The 23,282-nt window shown below is 36.2% G+C and overlaps 1 protein-coding gene across 1 annotated transcript; it reads left to right on the forward strand.

Moving 5' to 3' along the window:
* The first annotated feature begins 22,093 nt into the window (after positions 1 to 22,093).
* Positions 22,094 to 23,157, forward strand: LOC140174569 (uncharacterized). Its single transcript, XM_072200077.1, has 2 exons — positions 22,094 to 22,385; positions 22,477 to 23,157. The coding sequence occupies exons 1-2, from the start codon at positions 22,125 to 22,127 to the stop codon at positions 22,690 to 22,692; spliced, it is 477 nt and encodes a 158-aa protein (XP_072056178.1). The 5' UTR covers positions 22,094 to 22,124; the 3' UTR covers positions 22,693 to 23,157.
* The last annotated feature ends 125 nt before the right edge of the window (positions 23,158 to 23,282 follow it).

Below are 23,282 nucleotides of genomic sequence, written 5' to 3' on the forward strand. Positions count from 1 at the left end.
TTTATTACTTGAAACATAGCCAAAAGACAATTTACATGGACCATAGGAGTTTTGGCTAGTTGATCATGAATGAAGGTTTAACAAGAGATATTTTAATGGAAAAATAGAATTTAGGGCTCCAATACAAATGTTAACAGGTGAAGAGGTCCTGGATATGCTAAAGTCAGTAGATAATGCCTTTGGGAAGACGCAAAGCAAAAGTAAAGGCCAATGGAAAAAAAGATCAATCTTTTTTGAGTTACCATATTGGCAGCATTCTATGATTAAGGACAACCTTGATGTAATGCATATAAAAAAAACATAGTCGACAGTATGATTGGTACCTTATTGGATATTCCTGGAAAGACAAAGGATCATGCAAAAGCTCGTTATGATCTTAAGGAGATGGGCATTCGAAAGAATCTTCACCCAATAAATACGAAGGCAAAAGAACTAAACTTGCTAGAGAATGGTTCTCCATGACCAAATGGGAGAAATCCATTTTTTGTGGTGTTTTGAAGAAAACAAAATTGCCTGATGGAAGTGCTTCAAACATTTCTCGTTATGTACAACAAGAGAGAAAGCTTTACGGTTACAAGACTCATGATGCTCACTTCATGTTGCATTACCTATTGCAAATACCAATCAAGAGCATTCTTCTAGATCATGTTGATGTTCCTCTAGTTCGCTTGTGTTCATTTTTTCGTCGGCTATGTCAAAAGGAAATCTTTTTAGAAGAGATTAATGGTTTGGAGTCAGAGATTGTAGAGACTTTGTGCCAATTGGAGATGATTTTTTTCCTACCTTTTTTTATATAATGGTTCATTTGCCTATTCATTTAGCTAATGATTTAAGGTTAGGTGGTCCCGTCTAGTTTTGATGGATGCATCCGATTGAGAGATACATGTGCACACTAAAAGGGTATGTATGTAATAGAAGTCGTCCAGAAGGATCAATTACGGAGGGTTATTTGGCTAAAGAGTGTTTAACATTTTGTTCAAGATATTTACATGAGGGAGTGAAAACAAGATTCAACAGAGTATTTCGGAATAATGATGAAGGCACTTCAACCAAAGATCCTGAGTCAAATTTGTTCACAAACAAAGGAAGTCCATTGGGTAGAAAAAAGGGCAACTAATTATTTTGGACAAGAAGTCATTCCTTCAAGCTAATGCATATGTATTGAAAAATTGCGTTAACGTGGAGCCTTACATGAGGTAAATTCGCACTTCTCATCAGTTTTATTCCTTAGACTAATTTTGGTAGTATTGCATAATAATATACATCCCTTGTAGAGAACATGGTGAGCAACAAAAGTAAGGCAAGTGGAAGCAAAAGTAGAATGTCATTAAAAATCAGAATGAAGACTTAATACAATGGTTTACAAGACGTCCCATGACTGATGATGTTCCTAGTTGGATACGACAATTGTCTAAGGGTCCAAATAAAGTTGCAAAATCATTTTCTGCTTATGTCGTCAATGGGTACAGATTTTATACTAAGCGGCGATAAGTGATGCAAAAAGTGAAAAACAATGGTGTCATTGTGGTGGCTGAAACTACAAGCTTTGTGAGTGTTAAGGACAAAAAAACAAATAAAGGCCAATACAAGATTGGTGCACGAAATTGATTCTGCAATATTCGTACAGATAGACCGACAAGAGCACCGGGTCGTCCAAGTAATACCTCAGGTGAGTGAGGGTTGATCCCACGGAGATTGTTGGTTTGAGCAAGCAATGGCTACCTTGTAGATCTTAGTTAGGCGATTTGGAAAGATGATAGTTGTTGTGAGAAATGCATAAAATAGATAAATAAATAAAATGTTACAAGATAGATGTGACATTAGTGATGAGAGAACGGTTGAGGCTTCAAAGATGCTTCTTCCTTCTGAATCAACTTTTCTCACCATCAACTTTAACTTTTGATGATTCATTACATGGCAGGCTGTAAATTACTAACACCAGGTCAGTGGTCATTAGCCTCTTCTGCTTCAGATCAAACGCTGGGTCAGTGGTCATCCAATCTGAACGGTGGTAAAGCTCTTGCAGTCCATTCCCTAGGTGATCCTACTGAAAGCGCCACAGACAAGGTCGGATCTTTCGGATCAGAGAATGCTGCATCCTAGTTCTAGCCTATACCATAAAGGCCATAATTGCCGCGTACCTCGGCTGCACTGATGTCTCCAAGTACCCAACGAAGTTGTGGATTAGTCGTCTAAGAGATGTATAATCAAGCTTGTGGTTCAGTACTATCCTGTCAAGGACTCACAAGAACCCATGTGAAATAGGGATGACGGTCAAGTTACACTCCCAATTCATTAGGATGAAGAATGAAGATACATCTTAGAATGGAATCAAGCATAGATTGAAATAGAATAGTGATATTATTAATCCATAAGAATCAGCAGAGCTCCTAACCTTAACCTAGGAGGTTAGTGACTCATAGCTTATTGAAAATAGTAATGTGTTCAAAAATATGGCATTAAGTCCTGTACAAAGGTGATCCTTGTTCTATATATACTAATCTAATAACTAAGGATTATAGAAATACGATAAACTAGTCTTGTAGTGAAAAAATTCACTTTCCGGACCCACTTGGTGAGTGTTTGGGTTGAGGTTGAGGAAGGCCACGTGTTGGTACTCCCTCTGGGGCATTAGATGCCAGCTTTGGACTCCTGAATGGGCGTTGGACGCTAGCTGCTCCCTTTTAGGTGTTGGATGCCAGGAATAGGTTGGGGTGGCTAGCATTGAACGCCAGTTTTGGGCCTTCATTTCCAAAGCAAAGTATAGAATAATATATATTTCTGAAAAGCCCTGGATGTTAGAATTTTATAGCCGTTGAAAGCACGCATTCGCAATTATGAAGCTCCAGAAATGCTCCTTCGAGTGCATGGAGGTCAGAATCTGACAGCATTTACAATCCTTTCTTTGTCTCTGAATCAGACTCTGCCAAAACTCCTTAATTTTAGCCAGAAAATACTTGAAAACATCATAAAACACAACAAATCAAAGTAGAATCCAAAGATATGAATTTTTCACTAAAACCTATGAAAATAGAGTAAAACTTAAACAAAACATCACAAAAACTATATGAAAATGATGCCAAAAAGCATATAAAATATCTGCTCATCAGAACACCAAACTTAAATTGTTGCTTGTCCCTAAGCAACCAAAAACCAAATAGGATTAAAAGGAAGAGAAGGATACAATAAATCTCAGATTCTTCAATCAAGCTCACTTTCAATTAGATGAGCGGGACTAGTGGCTATTCACTTTTGAATAGTTTTGGCATCTCACTTTCCTATGAAGCTCTGAATAATTGGCATCTTTAGGAACTTAGAATCCAGATGATATTATTGACTCTCCTATTTCAGTTCTTTTTGGTTCTTGAACACGGATTCTTTGAGTCTTGGCTATGACCCTAAGCTCTTTGTTTTTCAGTATTACCACCAAATACATAAACGCCACAGACACTTAACTGGGTGAACCCTTTCGGATTGTGATTTAGCTTTGCTAGAATCCCCAGAAAGCGGTGTTCAAGGTTCTTAAGCACACTATTTGCTTTGGATCATGACTTTAACTGCTCAGTCTCAAGCTTTTCACTTGACACCTTCACACCACAAGCATATAGTTAGGAAAGTGGCTCATTTGAACTTTTAGGCCAAGGTTTTATTTCTTTTAGGCCCTCCTAACCATTGATGCTCAAAGCCTTTGACCTTTGCTCTTGCCTTTTGGTTTAAAGAGCTATTGGCTTTTTCTTTTTCTTTCTTTTTCTGCTCTCTTTTTTTTCTTTTTTTTTGCTTCTTTTTTCTTTTTTCTTTTTGCTGCTTTTTCTTGTTTCAAGAATCAATTTTTCAATTTTTCAGATTACTAATAATACTTTTCCTTTTTTCATCATTCTTTCAAGAGCCAACATTCTTAACTCCAACATCAAACATGCACTATTTATTTTGTGCATTCAGAGAGTAAAAGCAATGCCACCACATCAAGATAATTGAACTATTCTTATTATATAACTCAAAATTTAAGTATCTCCCTATTCTTTTTCAAATAAAATTTTCTTTCATGTAAGGTGAGAGATATATGGAATATTTTATAGCTTTAATACATAAAATAAAAATGATCATGTACTAGAAACAGACAATAAGATAAAATACATGGAAAACAGATAAATGACATAGGCAAAGGGAAGTATGAAACGTGACCCCCTTAGTGATGGCGGCTATTCCCTCTTTGGAATCCCATGGAGTGCTTGATGTCTTCTATGTCACGCCCCTGTCTCTGTTATTCTTCCCTTATGGCTCTTTGATCTTCTCTTATTTCATAGAGGATGGTAGAATGCTCTTGATGTCCCATCCTCAACTAATCCATGTTGGAGCTTAATTCTCCTAGAGAAGTATCCAATTAGTCCCAATAGCCTTGGGGAGAAAAATACATCTCTTGAGGCATATCAGGAATTTCTTGTTGTGACAGCTCCAGATGCTCTTGTTGAGGTGGATGTGTAGGCTTTCTAGTCTACCCCATCCTTCTTTTAGTGATGGGCTTGTCCTCCTCAATGGGGATGTCTTCTTCTATGACAATCCCAGCTGAATGCATAAGTGACATATAAGGTGGGGAAAAGCCAACCTTGCTAAGGTGGAAGGCTTTTCAGCTTTCTTGTACAATTCTTGAGGTATTACCTCATGTACCTCCACCTCACTCCCAATCATGATGCAATGAATCATGATGGCTCTGTCATGGTCACTTCTGACCGATTTCTAGTAAGGATGATGGAGCATTGGATGAATTCCACCCATTCTCTAGCTTTGGGCTTGAGGTCAAGCCTTCTCAGTTGGATAGGCTTGCCTTGAGCATCCCTCTTCCACTAAGCTCCTTTTACACAAATGTCTGAAAGGATTTGATCCAACCTCTGATCAAAATTGACTCTTCTAGTTTAAGGATGTGGGTCTCCTTGCACTACTGGAAAATGAAGTGCCAACTTTACACTTTTCGAGCCGAAATCTAAGGGTCGCCCTCGGACCATGGTGCTCCAATTTTTGGGATGTCAGTTCACTAGTGTCATGGTTTTTAGAGACCCATGTATTAGGATAGAACTCTTGCATCATCAACGTTCCAACTTTCAAGATAGGATTGGTTAGGGCTTCCCAACCTCTCCTCCAGATTTCTCGTCAGATCTCCGGGTACTCATTCTTTTTTAGCCTAAAGGGGACTTCAGGAATCACTCTTTTCTTAGCCACTACTTCATAGAAGTGGTCTTGATGAGTTTTGGTGATGAATCTCTCTATCTTCTGAGGTTCAGAAGTGGAAGCAATAACTTTTCCTTTCCTCTTTCTAGAGGATTCTCTGACTTTGGGTGCCATAAGTGTGAATGGAAAGCAAAAAGCAAGACTTTTCCAACACCAAACTTAAAAGCTTTGCTCGTCCTCGAGCAAAATATGAACACAAGGGAAGAAAGTAGTAGACGAAGAGGAGAATAGGGGAGATGGAGGGAGAGTGTGATTCGGCCAAGTGAGGGCTTTAGTGGATGAATTGTGTGTTGAAAGGGTCGAAGGAAGGGGTATTTATAAGGGGGGATGGGGTAGGGTTCGAATGGAAGAGGGGAATTAGGTGGAAAATTTTGAATTTGAAGTGGGTGGGGGTTAGTGGGAGTTATGATGGTTTTGGGAAGAGATATGGATGTGATTAGTTGAGGGTTTTTGGGGAAAAGTGTGTGGGAAAGAGTGAAAGTAAAAGAGAAAAAATGGTGGGGTAGGTGGAGATTCTGTGGGACCCACTGGTCCTGAGAGGCTAGGAAATTCAAATTCCCTGCCCCCTTGTGGTCATTGAACGCCCAGCTCCTACTCCTGGATGGCGTTCAACGCCAACTTTACGCTCCTCATGGGGCGTTGAACGCCCATAGGAGACCTCCTTCCTGGGATTCAATGCCAGGTCTCTGCCTACTGGCTGGCGTTCAACGCCAGCAATGCTGCTCTGCTTGGGCATTGAACGCCTATTAGGGATACCCTGTGTAGCGTTCAACGCCAGCTTGGCTACTCTTTTTGGGTGTTGAATGCCCACTCTTGCCTCCTTGTCTGGCGTTCAACGCTAGTAAGGTACCTACTCCAGGGTGTTCTGTTTCTAGTTCTAACTATCTCTGTTTTTGTTCTAACTACTGCACATGATCACAAACTTAAAGAAATAATTTTGTAAAATGAACTTAAAGAAAAACAGAAAATAACTAATTATGATTTGGTTGCCTCCCGAAAAGCGCTTCTTTAAGGTCACTAGCTTGACGGTTAGCTCCTTATGGAGATGGATAGGGGGTCAGAAGCCCCTTACAGTGAACTTCTTATCTGTGCTCTCATGGATGAGCTCCACATGCTCTAGAGACAGGATCTTGTTCACTGTGTGTGGAATGACTGGATTGTTGGTGAAGACAACTCTCATGCCAAGTGAGATGCCTTTAATGGGGATCTTTTTGTTCCTCTAGACTTTAGGTACTTTTTTCTTAGTACCTTTATTCTTAGTGCTTGATGGTGGCTGCCCAACACTAAACTTAGAATTGGTGTCTGAGGGCTCTCTATAGCTTTACACTGAGAGAAAGGGTTGGAACACTAGGTGTTGTATAACTATCTCTCTTTTATTAGAGGGAGAGTTAGGGTTAGGCATCTTGAACAAGATGTGGTCCTCCCATAACTGTAGAATCAGCTCTCCCTTTTCTACATCAATGATGGAATTAGTCGTGGCTAGGAAAGGTCTTCCAAGGATGATGGATTCATCCTTGTCTTCCCCAATATCCAAGATTATAAAATCTACATGGATGTAAAGGTTCTCAACCTTTACTAAGACATCCTTTACCCAACCTCTCCATTACAGAGAGTGGCATGAGGTTTATGCTTGACCTTAGGTCACACAGAGCCTTCTTAAAGGTAATGGTGCCTATGGTTCAAGGAATTAGGAAGCGTTTGGGATCCGGCAGCTTCTGAGGTAGTTTCTGTTGAACCAAAGCATTGAGTTCCTTGTTGAGCATTGGGGGCTCTTCCTCTAATGTCTTTGTTCCAAATAACTTGGCATTTAGCTTCATGAGGACTCCTAGTTACCGAGCAACTTGCTCTTCTCTAGTTTCCTCTTCCTTATCAGAGGAGGAGTGATCCTCACAATCCATGTTTTGCAACAAGGCATTCAATGGAACTTCTATGGTCTCCTCATGAGCCTTAGTTGCCTTCAGTTCTTTAATAGGAAAGTGTTTATTGGGCGTTGAACTCCTAGCTACCCCATTACTGGCGTTCAACGCCAGCTTTTGTGCCTCTTTGGGCGTTGAACGCCCAGTAAGGACTCCCTTACTAGCATTCAACGCTAGTGATGGTGCTTCTTTGGGAGTTGAACGCCCAGTAAGGACTTCCTTACTGGTGCTCAATGCCAGAGTATCCCCTTCAGATTCAGCCTCAGCTTCCTCAGTGACGACCTTGCACTCTTCTCTTGGGTTTACCTCTCTGTTACTTGGGAGAGTATTAGAAGGGTTCTCAGGGATTCTCTTGCTCAGTTGACCAACTTGTACCTCCAGATTTCTGATGGAGGACCTAGTTTCTATTATGAAACTGTGAGTGGTCTTAGAGAGTTAATTATATTAGCAAATAGAAGAGTGGAATAGGTTTTTTCTTTTGGTCTCATTGAGCGAATTAGGGTAATTGATATCAACGCAAAGCAAAATGAGTTGAGATGAATGACCTGAGTCAAGAAGTTCATAGATTCTTTGACAATGTCGCGGAAACGGTCGTCATCAAACCATCCAAATTTGGTGAGTCGAGAGAGGAGTTGAATCAAGGAAGCAGTGACAAAGGGCTGTAACTCGGGTCCTCTAGTGGCAAGGTAGTTGATGAGGTAGCTCCATATGTCAAGGCGAAGCTGCAAGGCAAGGCTGTGTTCAGTGACTTGTTTCAACAAGCTGGAACTGGCGAGCATCAAAGCGTAGGGGGTCAGGGCGTGATCCAGAATGTACTGGCATTGGGAAATGTATTCAGTGTTCATGGAGAACACTTTCAGAGTGTTCTCCGCATGAGCACGTTCCACCGAGTCCTGTGAGTTGTACAGCCTCTCGCACAATGCTTCCAACTGTGCCAGCTCCATCCTCTCCGATTAGATGCAGACGTTGACAACTAGGCGGAGGCGGCGGAGATTAGCGGTATCACCAGGAGGAGGTTGTGGTGGTTGCGCTTTTCATTCATATGAATATGATGATGGCATTGACAATCACAGAAAAGCTCCACTTTTGCTGCCAAATTTCGTTTCTGTCGTCCACGCGATCGATCTGTCTAGGTTTTCTCATCTCAATCGCTTTCCTCATTTTCGTTATTATTATTATTTGTATTTTTTTTATTTGATTATTTTTCGAGGATTTTTTGTCCCTTCAGGGATCACAAGTCACAAGTCACAAGTCACTGCCGGAGCGTCTCTCTGACTCTTTTTTTTTCTTTTTCTTTTATATTTTGCTTTTCATTTTCAGCCGATGAATTCTTTTTTTTTTTTTTGTCATGGCCGATCGAGTCTCAAACTATCAATTCAGATTTTTGAAGTTCTCATTTTGGTCTGGACTTCTTTTTTGGTGTGTTTTAAATCGAACCTGAAACTATACAGAAACAGGTAATGTCTGAATTTAGGCCAATATAAGATGGTGAACAGATAGCCCGTAGATGGAGGCCCACCCAAGCCCTTGCAACAGAGCCGTTCTCTTTACTCGGTTCAATCTCCCTTCCTAGTTGGGTCAAAAAACAAAAAACACTCTCCATTCCTATTTCAGTTGGGACCATGCATATCTAGAGTAAATCTCCACGGTAGTATGTGAAATTCATGCAATTATTTGATTTGGTTTTTAATATCTTAATTTCACTATAGTGATCTTTCAGATAGAGTTTGGGCACTATAATAGTCCCTAATGTTCCTTCCGGTGCTAAGGCAGCGTCGGAGTATTAATGTGGTCATATTTTATCAAGCTGGACTATCTTAAGTCTAATTTTGGATTCAATTTGGTCCCTCTCCCAATATACAACCCTAGTCCCAAATGTTTAAAGTGCTTTCTTTCGTATTTTTCATCTTTTTTATCTTTTTCTTCAACTCCTTGTTATTGATGTTGAGAAATCATGATGGGAGGCGATAGCATTATCACAGAGAAATCTATCCAGTCACCTTTTAATGCTAGTTCCATGCTCGTTCTCCTATGCCTATATCATCGCAACGCATGGTCCAAGTGGCACCGCCTCTTTCCCCGTGTCATCATCGCCCTCCACCGCATGCGAGACTTCTACATGCAAATCTCCTTTTATTCCCTTCATATTCAAGATTGTTCCATCCGATACCTACAAGATTTGGAAGTTCTGTTATTTCCAGTATGGACGTTACGAAGGCAAAGCTAGTAGGAAGGACAAATTGGAGGTGACAGGAAAAAATGGAGATGATTGGAGAGTGAAAGGCTAAGGTGTACGAAGTGCACAACTTGATCTTCATTTTTCAGTCATAGAAAGTTGCTGACATAGACTCTGATGTTGCAGGGAGTGAAGTAGTACTGTCGTTGGAGCTGGACGAAGATGAAAATGGTTTTCTAGTGGCAGAGAATCCAAGCTAAAGATTCCAATGCCGCACAAGAGAAGGCACAGTAGCTTCGTTTGTGAAAAAAAGAGAAAAGTGTGGATCTACCGTCGATGGTGGCTCCTCTACCAAGAAAGTCATCGTTTAGTTTGAGCGTAGTGGCACCACCTCAAACCAAGGAGAAAGAGACGGTGAGGAGTCTGTGCCTTCATTGTGGCTGACAAATCCATTGACTTCATGTCACGGTATTGAGTGAAGCAATCACGACAAAATTGATCAGGATTGAAGAGGGAAGAGAGGTTTCCATTGGTCTAGAAGGTCTCAAGGTTGAATTCTTAAGGGAGGGACCAAATTGGGTTCAAATGGGAATGTATCCACGTCACCTAGCCAAGTAGCCATTGGATCTGTCCTGCGTAGTAAAAGATGGCTACATCAGCACTCTAACACTGACTCAGCACCAGAAGGGACCCCAGGGTGCCTGGAGCTCTATCTGGAGGATCACTATAGTGAAATTAGAATCTTGAGAACCGAATTGGGTAATTAGATGAATCTCAGGGACCATTATGAAAATTTACTCTGCATATCTAATATTTGGGGCAATAGTATGAAATATTAACTAAACCTCCTCCCCTTTTTGAATTTGTATCCATTTGGGTTTTGCACAATACTAGAGAACATAGTTATCAAAATCGAACTAATAATTAACTCAGTTAAAATATTGGATAATCGTGTTAGTAGTTTAACTGTTAGATTATTAGTTAAATTGTTTAACTCGACCATAATTAAATAAACATATAAAATTATAATAAAATTTGATAAAATAAATACAAATAATTGTTCCAAGGGTTACCTGAAACTGGTGATTTGGGTCTGAATGTGAGGTCCGGACTCCTTTTAGTGGTGATGTTAACGTCTCCTCTATTAGAATGAAGTCGTCCGATCTCTTTGAGTAAGAATGTGAGGTAGTACCTGCAAGAAACTCCGATACTTAAGTTTACACGGATCTTAGGTAGATTTAAGTAGACTGAGATTGAAGAATTCCTGAGTTTGATACATGTAAAAATGTTCCTGGAAATTCAGCCACGAATTTGTATAGAAAGTGTGGAATAAAAAGGTTAAAAAGAGTCTAGAAATCAAGTTTTAGTCTTATAGAGTTAGTATGATACAATATAAAGGATAATTCGGTCATTAAAGAGAAGTAGAGGGCTAAAAATATAATTAAGATAAGTTAGGTGCAAATTGTGATCTTAATAGTCGTAGAGGTAAAATTGTAATTATATAAAAGAATTGGGTCAAAATTATAATTGAAATAAAATTTTGCGCCTAAATAAAAGTTGTAGCAACATTAGGGTAAAAAGTAGAAGTACGATAATTAATAAAGTAAGAAAAGTAATCTAAGGATGAAATAGTCTTTTGGGTAATTAAGGGTAAAATTAATATTAATTAAAAGTGTCAGGAGTAAATTGGTAAAAGTGGAGTCATAAGGTCAACTTGATAATTTTGTCACTGATAAGACTAAACAATATTTACTTAAAATACTTAGGGATATAATAGTAAATTTAAGATAAAGTACGACATAAAAACGGTTAATTAACTTATAAAAGGGTAAAAAAGTCTTTTTGGAAAAATATGAGTGTATAATGGTGAATTAGAAAATTTAGGAGTAAAAGAATCACTATAAAACCTAAGGCGAAGAGTTAAACAGAAAGTTAGTGTAAACAGGACAAAATAGGAAATTTATAAAGTAGTAAGGGTAAAGTGGTAATTTGTAACAAAAGTCTTAAGAAACTCAGAGAAATAGACTAGGCACTAGATTTATTTAAAAGTCTAAGGGCAGAAAACTCCCTTAGAGAGAGAGAAATTATTAAGATGTTCCGTATAGAGAAACTATAAACTCCAAGGTACTAAAGGCTGCCTTATAGGGTAGACTTCCATCCTGCATAGCCAGAGACTATATGCCGCTGCCAAAATGTCACGCTTTTGGTTGCGCCACTCTGATAGCAAGGATACTACGACATCATCCATGTATTTAATAATACAATTACTCGAAACCGTAACACGTTTCTTTGAGAAACCGAAAATTCTTTTTTCTTGAAAACATACATACACACATACAAGCCAATCAATCACAGCACTATATATATATATATATATATACTAGCAGAAGACCCGTGCAACGCACGAGTTGAAAATTTTTATTCATGACATAAGCTCAACTTTTTTAATTGTCTCATATTATAACTTTTTACATTAGTAAAAATCTTTGTCTTAAAATAGACATTAAAGAAATACAACCAAACTAAAATAATAATAGTAGAACCTTTCAAATAGACATTTTGTTTTCCTCTAATAAGGTGGTCATCATCGTCAATAACACCCTAATCCAAATCCATTGTCAGCAATGTTAAACCTGCATATCAACAAAGAACACTCAGTCAGTAGACCCATGGCACCTCTTCTGAACGATAGCCGAATATAGAATTTATGGCATATGGAACAAAACGAAACCCAAACGCAGAAGACAATAAGAATTAGGAAAAAGTAGGATCCATAGGGGTATGAAAAAAATATACTAAATAAAGAATTCTGTTGAATAATCCACTTACCAAATTATATTTTTTGAAAAACTTCCTTATAAACAACATTAGATGTGGAGTTCCAATAGTTATCATCTTTATTAGACAATAATATCTTCAATTCTGATCCTGTTGTCACTATAGATATCACAACATATAACTGTCCATGAGAAAAAATTGCTTGTTGAAGATAAATACCAACTAGAGATAAAGTTTGCCCTTGACTCTTATTAATAGTCATCGCAAAACAAAGACTAATTAAAAATTGCCTGCGCTGAAATTTAAAAGGAATACCAGAATCACTCGGTACTAAATTCATCCGAGGAATAAAAGCTTTGACACCAATATTACTTCCAGACACAATTTCAGCACCAATAATATTATCTCCAAGATCTTGAACAATGAGTCGAGTTTCATTACACAATCCATTTGCCTTATCTATGTTCCTTAGCAAAATAATAGGAGCACATTTTTTCAATTTAAGAACATGATTTGGTATCCTGAACATGTAATCTAATTCAAAAATTCAGTTGTCAACCAATCAATTTCAATCCCATCTTGACAATCACTTCTACAAATAGAGTCAGAACTCAAATAAACCTTTTTCTAACCTAGGAAGTGTATCAACAACAAAATCATTTATCTGCTGCACAATATCAACAGTAGGAGCAAGTATAGCACGTTCTTAACAATACAAAGCATTACCATGGTTATCATCAATATGTGAATATATAGTTGAAACAATATCCTGAATAAGATTGTCAGTTGGAGGAACAAGTAAATTACTTGGAATATCAACAATAATTTCATCCTCTTTTTGAACCGCATAAGAACCTTCACCAATTTTTAAAATTCAATAAGAGAATTCTTTTACTTCATCCAAATTTTACACCAAGGAGTCTTTTTGTAACCGAAGATTTTTTTGTCAACCACATTACCTTACAATGTTTCCAAAGAAACGACGAATTAATTGAAGCCGTAACTATTTCAGCACGAGTTCCTTTAGGAATAACTAGTAACACTTGTCTAAAATCACCACCAAGCACAATAACTTTCCCACCGAAGGGAATATCACGAGCCGAAGACACATTTGAACTCATTAAATCTCGAAAAGTCCTATCAAGGGCTTCAAGTGCCAACTTATTCGTCATGGGTGCCTCATCCCATATTATTAGAGAAGCAGGACAGATGAGTTTCGCTCTTTGGCTATCTTTCTTAATTGAATTAGTAAATTTAGGGGTAAAAGAATGACTATAAAACCTAAGGCGAAGAGTTAAAGAGAAAGTTAGTGTAAACAGGATAAAATAGGAAATTTATAAAGTAGTAAGGGTAAAGTGGTAATTTGTGACAGAAGACTTAAGAGACTCAGATAAATAGATTGGGCACTAGATTTATTTAAAAGTCTAAGGGTAGAAAAGTCCCTTAGAGAGAGAGAATTTATTAAGATGTTCCGTAGAGAGAAACTGTAAACTCTAAGGTACTAAAGGCTACCTTATAGGGCGGACTTCCATCCTACTTGGTGATAAACTCCGATTTCGTGGTTTATCTTGTGCTTATTTTAGGGGATTTATTCACTTTTTTCCACATTTATTCAATGAAATAGCATGGTTTTGTAATTCTCCCTTAATTTATACTTAAATGTAAAAACATGCTTTTTAAGCCCTTAAATTGGTGATTTTAATTCACTTTAATTCCATTCGATACCTTGATATGTTTGTTGAGTGATTTCAGGTTCATAAGGCAAGTATTGGACAGAAGAAATGAGGAAAGAAGCATACAAAGTGGAGAATGCATGAGGAAACAAGAATCGGGAATGCATCGATGGGCGCGCAAGCGTAAAAGGCGCACACGCAAAAGTGACTTCGCATAGAGACGCGCACGCATATATGACGCGTCCGCGCGGATGAAGAAATAGCCAATAGACGCGCACGCGCACATGGCGCGTACGCGCTGATACTCGCACGTAACTCACTTAAAGGCAAAACGTTGGGGGCGATTTTTGAAGCATTTTGGGCCTAATCCAACTCATTTCTGATGCTATTTCATGTAGAATTCAAGCTTGGGCAAAGGGGGAGCACTTAGTTGTAGCTTAGCATCATGTAGTTTAGTTTCTAGAGAGAGAAGCTCCCTCTTCTCTCTAGAATTAGGGTTCTTAGGATAATTCCATCTTAGATCTAGGTCCAATTTCATGATTTCATCTTAATTCCTTTGTGAATTCTTGCTTCTACTCTTTGACTCTCATAGTTTGTAGTGTTAATTTTCCTTTTATGCTCTCTTTTATGTTCATGGATGCTCATGTTGGATTTAGATCTCTTTTAATGCAATTTGATGTTGATGTTTCTTTTATTGATGATTTGAATTGTTAATTTACTTTTCTTGCAGTTGGTAGTTGGTAGATTTATTATTCTTGCACATTTATTATGCTTTCTTTGTACACCCACCAAGTGTTTGACAAAATACTTGATTGGGCTTTAGAGTAGATTTTGAGCATTCTTGGCTTGGGAAGAGTAATTGGGCAATCTTGAGTCATGAAGACCCAATCTATGTTGGTGATCTAGAGTTATTAGCTAGTATTATTTCCATTAACTCTAATCTCTTGCTAATTCACTTAGTGAGTTGATTAGGATATCTGGATTGAGATTAGCTAGTCTTGTTTGACTTTCACTAATGGAAGATAACTTACACTTTCTTCCAACATTGGAGATTACAAAATAAGATAAATTATTGTCAGTTATTGTAGTTAGTGACTAGGATGGAAAGCCTATGATCTCAATCCTTGGCATGAATGTATCTCTTTATTACTTGCTTTCTTTAATTACTTACTTGATTTACTTTTCTTGCCATTTACATTTTCTTGTCAATTTCCAAATCAAACCCCCCTTGCATTTTCATAGCCAATAATTGAGCACTTCATTGTAATTCCTTGTGAGACGACCCGGAGTTTAAATACTTCAGTTAATTTTCATTGGGGTTTGTACTCATGACAAAACCAAAATTTAATTTGATGTGAGAGTTGTTTGTCGGTTGTGAGCTATACTAACAACGAAGTAACTCCTCTCTTCAAGAGGAAAGTCTAGACCGACAATAAATCTTCCCTATCACCTAGCCAGAGACTATATGAACATACAAACACCCTACCATAAGGACCGTTACTCACTATGAGAATATTTCTGGGCCATCTTTTTAAAGTTCTGCGATGTACATGGTTTATTGAAACTCATGAGGCCCCTGTGTGCGACTGTACATAGTGGAGTAACCATATCCGGACGTAGGGCTCGGTAACGTCAGGTTGCAGGTAGAATAACAGCCTTACTACCGTCTGCCAGAATGTCACGCTTTTGGTTGCGCCACTTTGATAGCAAGGATACTACGACATCATCCATGTATTTAATAATACAATTACTCGAAACCATATCACTTTTCTTAGAGAAACCAGAAATTCTTTTTTCTTGAAAACATACATACATACATACAAGCCAATCAATCACAACACTTCATATATATATATATATATATATATATATATATATATATATATATATATATATATATATATATATATATATATATACTAGCAGAAGACCCGTACAACGCACGAGTTGAAAATTTTTATTCATGACATAAGCTCAACTTTTTTAATTGTTTCATATCATTACTTTTTACATTAGTAAAAATCTTTGTCTTAAAATATACATTAAAGAAATACAACCAAACTAAAATAATAATAGTAGAACCTTTTAAATAGACATTTTGTTTTTCTCTAATAAGGTGGTCATCATCGTCAATAACACCCTAATCCAAATTCATTGTCAGCAATGTTAGACCTACATATCAACAAAGAACACTCAGTCAGTAGACCCATGGTATCTCTTCTGAACGATAGCTGAATATAGAATTTATGGCATATGGAACAAAACGAAGCCCAAACGCAGAAGACAATAGGAATTAGGAAAAAGTAGGATCCATAGGAGTATGGAAAAAATATACTAAACAAATAATTCTGTTGAATAATCCACTTACCAAATTATATTTTTTGAAAAACTTCCTTATAAACAACATTAGATGTGGAGTTCCAATAGTTATCATCTTCATTAGACAATAATATCTTCAATTCTGATCCTGTTGTCACTATAGATATCACAACATATAACTGTCCATGAGAAAAAATTGCTCGTTGAAGATAAATACTAACTAGAGATAAAATTTGCCCTTGACTCTTATTAATAGTCATCGCAAAACAAAGACTAATTGAAAACTGCCTGCGCTGAAATTTAAAAGGAATACCAGAATCACTCGGTACTAAATTCATCCGAGGAATAAAAGCTTTGACACCAATGTTACTTCCAGACACAATTTCAGCACCAATAATATTATCTCCAAGATCTTGAACAATGAGTCGAGTTCCATTACACAATCCATTTGCCTGATCTATGTTCCTTAGCAAAATAATAGGAGCACATTTTTTCAATTTAAGAACATGATTTGGTATCCCTGAACATGTAATCTAATTCAAAAACTCAGTTGTCAATCAATCAATTTTAATCCCATCTTGATAATCACTTCTACAAATAGAGTCAAAACTCAAATAAACCTTTTCTAACCTAGGAAGTGTATCGACAACAAAATCATTTATCTACTGCACAATATCAATAATAGGAGCAACTATAGCACGTTCTTAACAGTACAAAGCATTACCATGGTTATCATCAATATGTGAATATATAGTTGAAACAGTATCCTGAATTGGATTGTCAGTCGGAGGAATAAGTAAATCACTTGGAATATCAACAATAATTTCATGCTCTTTTTGAACCGCATAAGAACCTTCACCAATTTTTAAAATCCAATTAGAGAATTATTTTACTTCATCCAAATTTTATACTAAGGAGTCTCTTTGCAATCGAAGATTTTTTTTTGTCAACCACATTACCTTACAATGTTTCCAAAGAAACGACGAATTAATTGAAGCCATAAATATTTCAGCACGAGTTCCTTTAGGAATAACTAGTAACACTTGTCTAAAATAACCACCAAGCACAATAACTTTCCCACCGAAGGGAATATCACAAGCCGAAGACATATTTGAACTCATTAAATCTCTGAAACTCCTATCAAGGGCTTCAAGTGCCAACTTATTCGTCATGGGTGCCTCATCCCATATTATTAGAGAAGCACGGCAGATGAGTTTTGCTCGTTGGCTATCTTTCTTAATATTGCACACAGATTCCTTGTTCAACTTGATTGGGATGCAAAATAATGAATGTGCAGTCCTCCCACCAGGTAGCAATAGAGATGCAATACCGCTAGAAGCAATATTTAAAACAATTCTCCTTTCTGAACAAAGATGAGAAGACAACAATTTTCACAGAAAAGTTTTTCTAGTACCACCAAATACATAAACAAAAAAAGAAGCCAGCTCTTTTATTTGTAACTGCGTCAATTATTTTCTGGTAAATGAGTTTTTTGTTCAGCTGTCATTTTATTCAAATTTACAGCATGTTACTCCCAAAGTTGATGTACATCATAACTCAACTCATTCATAATAATAGAATTTGACAAATGAGAAACCAAATCTTGATTAGGAAAAGGCTTTTGGGAAAAATCTTTCAAGCTTTTGCCATTTATTTGCAATAATTTTTCAACTTCAATCAAACAAAGAATTTCAAGTTCTTCTTATGTGATCATGAACTCTAAGAAATAAGTGAAAAAAAAGAACACATAAATTACAAATAAAAACAAAACATATCATGATATAACCATTTATGTATAAACTTAATCAATAATAAATAATCAAACAGGAGTTTGCAAAATACCTGGCAATTACAACTCACATCTTCTATAATATAAAATGTCATAAGTTAATAGTCTTCAAGTGTCTTTTCAAACTAATTCAGGTTTATTCATTGAATTAGATGCCAATAATGTAACAAACAACTTACGAAGTTGAAAACTAGAAGACAGTTCTACAATTTTCTTAATAGTATTAATGAACTTCTGATCATCACTCAATAAACCAAGAGCATTGTAAGCAGCCTTGAAAGAATCATATAAAATACCATCAACAGTACGAATGCTTTCAAAACTTTTACAACCCCTCTGAACATTGAGCAATAGACGCAAATAGAATATCTCACCTAAATCAGAATGGATAAAAGTTAGCCTTCCAATTGAGAACCTTCTCTACATTGGAACCCATTCCTGAGTATCACACAAGTAAACAAAGACATGGACATTAAATGTTTAAAACGTGTTTGGTAGCAGAGACATAGACAGTGGACATATTGTCTCTAGAACAGTTTTTTTAATTTTAGTGTCCACTCTTTTATGGAGGACAATGACGGACACAAAAATTAACAAAGTGGACACAAATTTTTTAATGAAAATTCTTTCCCATTTTATCCCTACATATTATTATTATTCCATTGTTACCCTTTTTTAAATCATATCATAAGCCCTAATTTTATGTGTTGTGCAGCAGCCTTCTCCTCCAAGATTATCTTCCCCATGCTCTCTGTTTCGTCTTTCCTTCTTCCTTCTCTTTTTCAGATTCTTTTTTCGTTTCACTTCCCAGGTCTAGCTCTCTGTCTCTTCTCTTTCTCTTTGCTCTCTGTCCTTTTCTTCTTCTTCTTATTTCTCTTCTTTCTCCGGTGTTCTATTATTTAGTACTTTATCTTATTCTTCTTTCTTTTTCTTCTTCTTTACTGTTTCTCCTCTTCATTTTTTTGCTCAACTAATTTAGTTACAACATTTCAAAAGCAAAATATTTATTAGTGTTTGTCACAACTCTTGGAATTCACGTGTTCTTCTCTTTCTCAGTCATGCAGGTATATAACTCTGCCTTTCCTCTTTGCTTCTTAATTTCGTTTGCATTATTTTACTTTAAATTATTGGGTTCTTCTGGCTTCTTTTATTTTTATTTGTTTATATTGTTTGTGATTTGAAAATGTAAAAATTGAATATGGACATGAGAAATGGTCTTTTTGGTGTCAAAATTTTTAATTTATGCAATCCTGCTGTGAATGAATGATTGAACATATTTTGTTTAGAATGGAATAAGGAATGAAAAAAAATTATATTGAACTCTTCTTATTGATTTGAATGCAAAAATAAAATAATTAGTTGGTGATGTTGTTATTTTTATTCTTATTGATTATTTATAGTATTTATGTTATTTTATAATAAATTATGATTTATATTTTTTATCTGTTGTTAAAGAAGAATGGAACCATTGGACCACTCTGAACAATTTAGGCGATTTCTTTTTTTTATTATTTTATGATTGAGATTAAACTTGAGACAGCCACAATATTAATTTTGATGTTTGCATTTTTTTATTTGAGAAATAAGAGAAGGAGACATTTGTTGATTAAGAATAGAGAAATTAATACTAATCCCTTAAGACGGAATGTGTTAAGCCGCATCATAGGAAGAGGCGATAGGAATTGTATTTGGGAATTAAGGATGAGCGTAGATGCATTAGAAAGATTATGTGAGTTACTTAAAGTTCAGGGTGGATTAAGCGATGAATGTCATGGAAATATACCTAAGCAAGTGATTATATTTTTAATAATTTTAGCTCATCATAAAAAGAATCGCACACTCCAAGTTAGATTTTATAGGTCAGGAGAAACAATAAATAAGTATTTTAATAAAGTTTTGTTGTCAGTAATACGTGTCCAAAGCCTGTTGTTTGCAAAGCCTGTTCCTGTTCCAGATGATTGCATAGATCCCCGATGGAAATGGTTCAAAGTACGTCTAATGAAGAAACGCGGTTGTGGTTTTGTATTATATATGGTTTGGTATAGAGATAGTTTTGAACCTTCAATTTCTTTGCTTTAGAACTGTCTAGGAGCATTAGATGGAACATATATAAATGTGACTGTCCCTGAAGAAGATAAATCAAGATACAGAACAAGAAAGGGTAAAATATCAACCAACGTCCTAGGCGTATGCAATCGAGATATGAATTTTGTGTACGTACTTAGTGGATGGGAATGATCCGCATCGGATTCAAGAGTCCTTAGAGATGCAATTTCACGTCGTAATAACCTCAAGATACCAATTTGTATGTAATAGTTAAATTTTAGGTAACAAAAACACTTCAAAATTTTTAATTCATACAATTTTCTTAATCCTCATAACGTGTCTCTTTTAATTTATAGGGAATTATTATTTAGTGGATGCTGGTTATACTAATTGCAAGGGGTTTCTAGCACCATATAGGCAAACTCGATACCACGTACAAGAATGGGCCTATAGTAGAAATGCGCCTAAAAACTTTCGAGAATATTTTAACAAGAAGCACTCTTCAGCTAGGAACATTATTGAGCGTTGTTTTGGTTTATTGAAGAAGAGATGGGCAATTTTGAGGAGTCCTTGTTTCTACCAAATCAAGACACAAAATAAAATAATTATTGCTTGTTGTTTATTACAAAATTTTATTCGGCTTAATATGGACTCCAATCTTGAGGAGGACATATCACTTGAGAATGAGCAAGTGCTTATTGGAGAGGAGCATGGTGATAACCAAGATAGCGATGATGAAATGATTAACAGTGTAGAGGGCGGCAATGAATGGACTGTTTGGCGAGACAACTTAGCACATGAAATGTACAATGAGTGGATGCTTAGCCGAATTAATTAATTGTCATATGATTGGCTTATTTGATTGAAAATGTATATTATTGATTCATTTTGATTCATTCTCTCTAATCTTAATATTCTCTGAAATCTTTATATTCCTGTATTTGTTACTTATACTATCGTCTTTTCTTCCTTTTCCATATTTTTCTTCAACATAGTGTCAAAGTGGTAACATCAACTAAGACCTAATCATATAACTATTTTTTTGAGTTCCTAAAAGATGGATCATCTTTCTTTGTAGCCTCCTGTTTTCACATTTATGTGATTTCTGTTTATATCTACGTCTTGCATTTTCCTGCTTGCAATCATATTTAACTCTTTTCCAGCCCAATTTACCTTTTAGATTGATTGAAAGATTGGTTAGCTTTGTTTCATGATATTTATTATACCTGGTGGATTTTCTTATCCTTTTTAATTCCCCGTCTAATGAATTTAATAAAAAAAACAGTTTCCAACTAACTTGCCATTCCTCTGATTTCTTATCAAAATTTTTAGCTTGGTTGGAAGTTGGAACTCATGCTTAGCTCACTTAATCTCTTGTTGTCACTTTCTTTCAAAAACAAGCATTGATTACCTAGATTTTGAAAAAATAATTGATGGAAAGGCAACCTGAACTATACATACCAATGTTCAAGCTGCTAGTTGCCATGTCTTAGGACACCTTCACCAAAGAATGTTCTTCTAGCCAAGCTAACTGCCTTTGGCTTGTGTTTGATAGTTTGGCTAATTTATCCTTCCTTGGGTTCCCTTCATCTGTTGTTCCCTCTCTTAGCATTGGTCATCACCTGATCTGTTCCAACTTTTTCGCATTCTATTTGTCTGAAGTGTCCCTGTACACTCTATTTGGACTTGTATGGCATGGAATACTGTATCTTTGGTGCTATTTGGATCTGCTTCCCTTTGAATGGCTATTTCTCTGTTAGGATGTTCTCTTAGGTTTTAAGTCGTTGTTCTAATGATTTGATTTGTTTAAGGAGTGCTTAATTGTAATGAGCTGAGGAATGAAGTATGCTTCCACCTAAGGTTCATTGATTTATTTTAATTTCCACTTAATCTATTTGTATTGTGCTAGAAGCTCTCTCTCTCTCTCCAAAACTGCAGATTCAACAAAGGATTTGACGCCTCTTAAAAGTATGAGGTGCATTTAAGGAGATATGCTTTTGTGTTGTATTGATACATTATATGTGTATTTTATTTGAATTATTATGTGTATTTTATTTAAATATATTGTATTGATACATTATAAAGATAATGTCATGATATGTTTATGATGTTCAATTGAATTTTGATTTAGTTAATCTAGATTGTAGGGACAAATGGACAGACATGTTTGGACTGATGAGGAGACAGAGGTATTTGTTGGTTTTATGGAGGAGCTTGTCATTGAAGGAAGAATAGCTGATGCAGGTCAATTTAGGCCTGAATCTTTTGAGAAACTTGCTGCAAAAATGAATGAGAGGTTTCCAAGTGGTGGTTTTCAAATAACTCATTGCAAAAACAAGGTTAAGAGGTTGAAAGAGAAATATCAATTTGCTGCTGACATAGCAGGCTGTAGTGGTTTTGGATGGAATGATGTGAAGCAATGTGTGGTTGTGGACAACAAAGAGATCCTCGCTGCTTATATGAAGGTTGGTTTACAAGTTTGATTTTGTTGAATTAATTTTATTCTACTTGATGGTCTGTCCTTCTTTGTTGATCTTTTATTTTTATTTTTTCTAGAAACAAGGAGTAAGGTTGTATACTCCAGGAAAGCCTTTTCCCCTTTATACGCGCTTGGAAAAAATATTTTGTAAGGAAAGAGCAAATGGGGATGCTGCTGTATGCGGCAATGACGCTGAAGAAGAAGTGCAAATGAATGGGTATGAAGAAATGGACGAAGAAGATACAGATTTCTTTAACTCAAATCATGATTGTAGTGAATCTCTACTCCAATAATCAAATTCTGTGGCTTCATCTTCTGGGAAGAAACAAGGAAAGAAGCCTTCCTCATTTAAAGCGGCAAAGGATACCAAGATGATGAAGGAGTTAGCTGACACGCTGAAATATGTGTTCGATCAACAGGGAAAACGTTTGGATGCTTTTGCCCAAGCTATGGTAAACACTCGTGAGGAAAAAAGGCTGGTGATATACTCAGCGAACTTGGATTCACTGATGATGAAGTTATTTCTATTGCACTCAAGTTCTCCACAAATCCTCAACTGGAAAAAATGTTTTGGTCATTGGGAAATAGTCAGAAAACCGGATTTATTAGAGCTATATTGCATACTTAGAATTAGAGTTAATCTCTTTGAGTTATCATTTTATTTTGTGCAGACTTAGGTTCAAACAAGCATAATTTTACATGCAAGATTTTTTTTATGTTAGTGCATAGTTAGTTTTACGTATTGGTTTTAATTATGTTACTGCAGAAACTTGTTCAAAATGGGTGCTTAATTGTTTAAGCTTTTGGTTAGAAATTGTTTAATTGTTTAAGATTTTAGTTAGAAATTAATATCTTGTATATGGTTTAAAATAAATATAAATTC

Source organism: Arachis hypogaea, chromosome 8, assembly GCF_003086295.3.
Source record: "Arachis hypogaea cultivar Tifrunner chromosome 8, arahy.Tifrunner.gnm2.J5K5, whole genome shotgun sequence".
NCBI classification, from domain to species: Eukaryota; Viridiplantae; Streptophyta; class Magnoliopsida; order Fabales; family Fabaceae; genus Arachis; species Arachis hypogaea.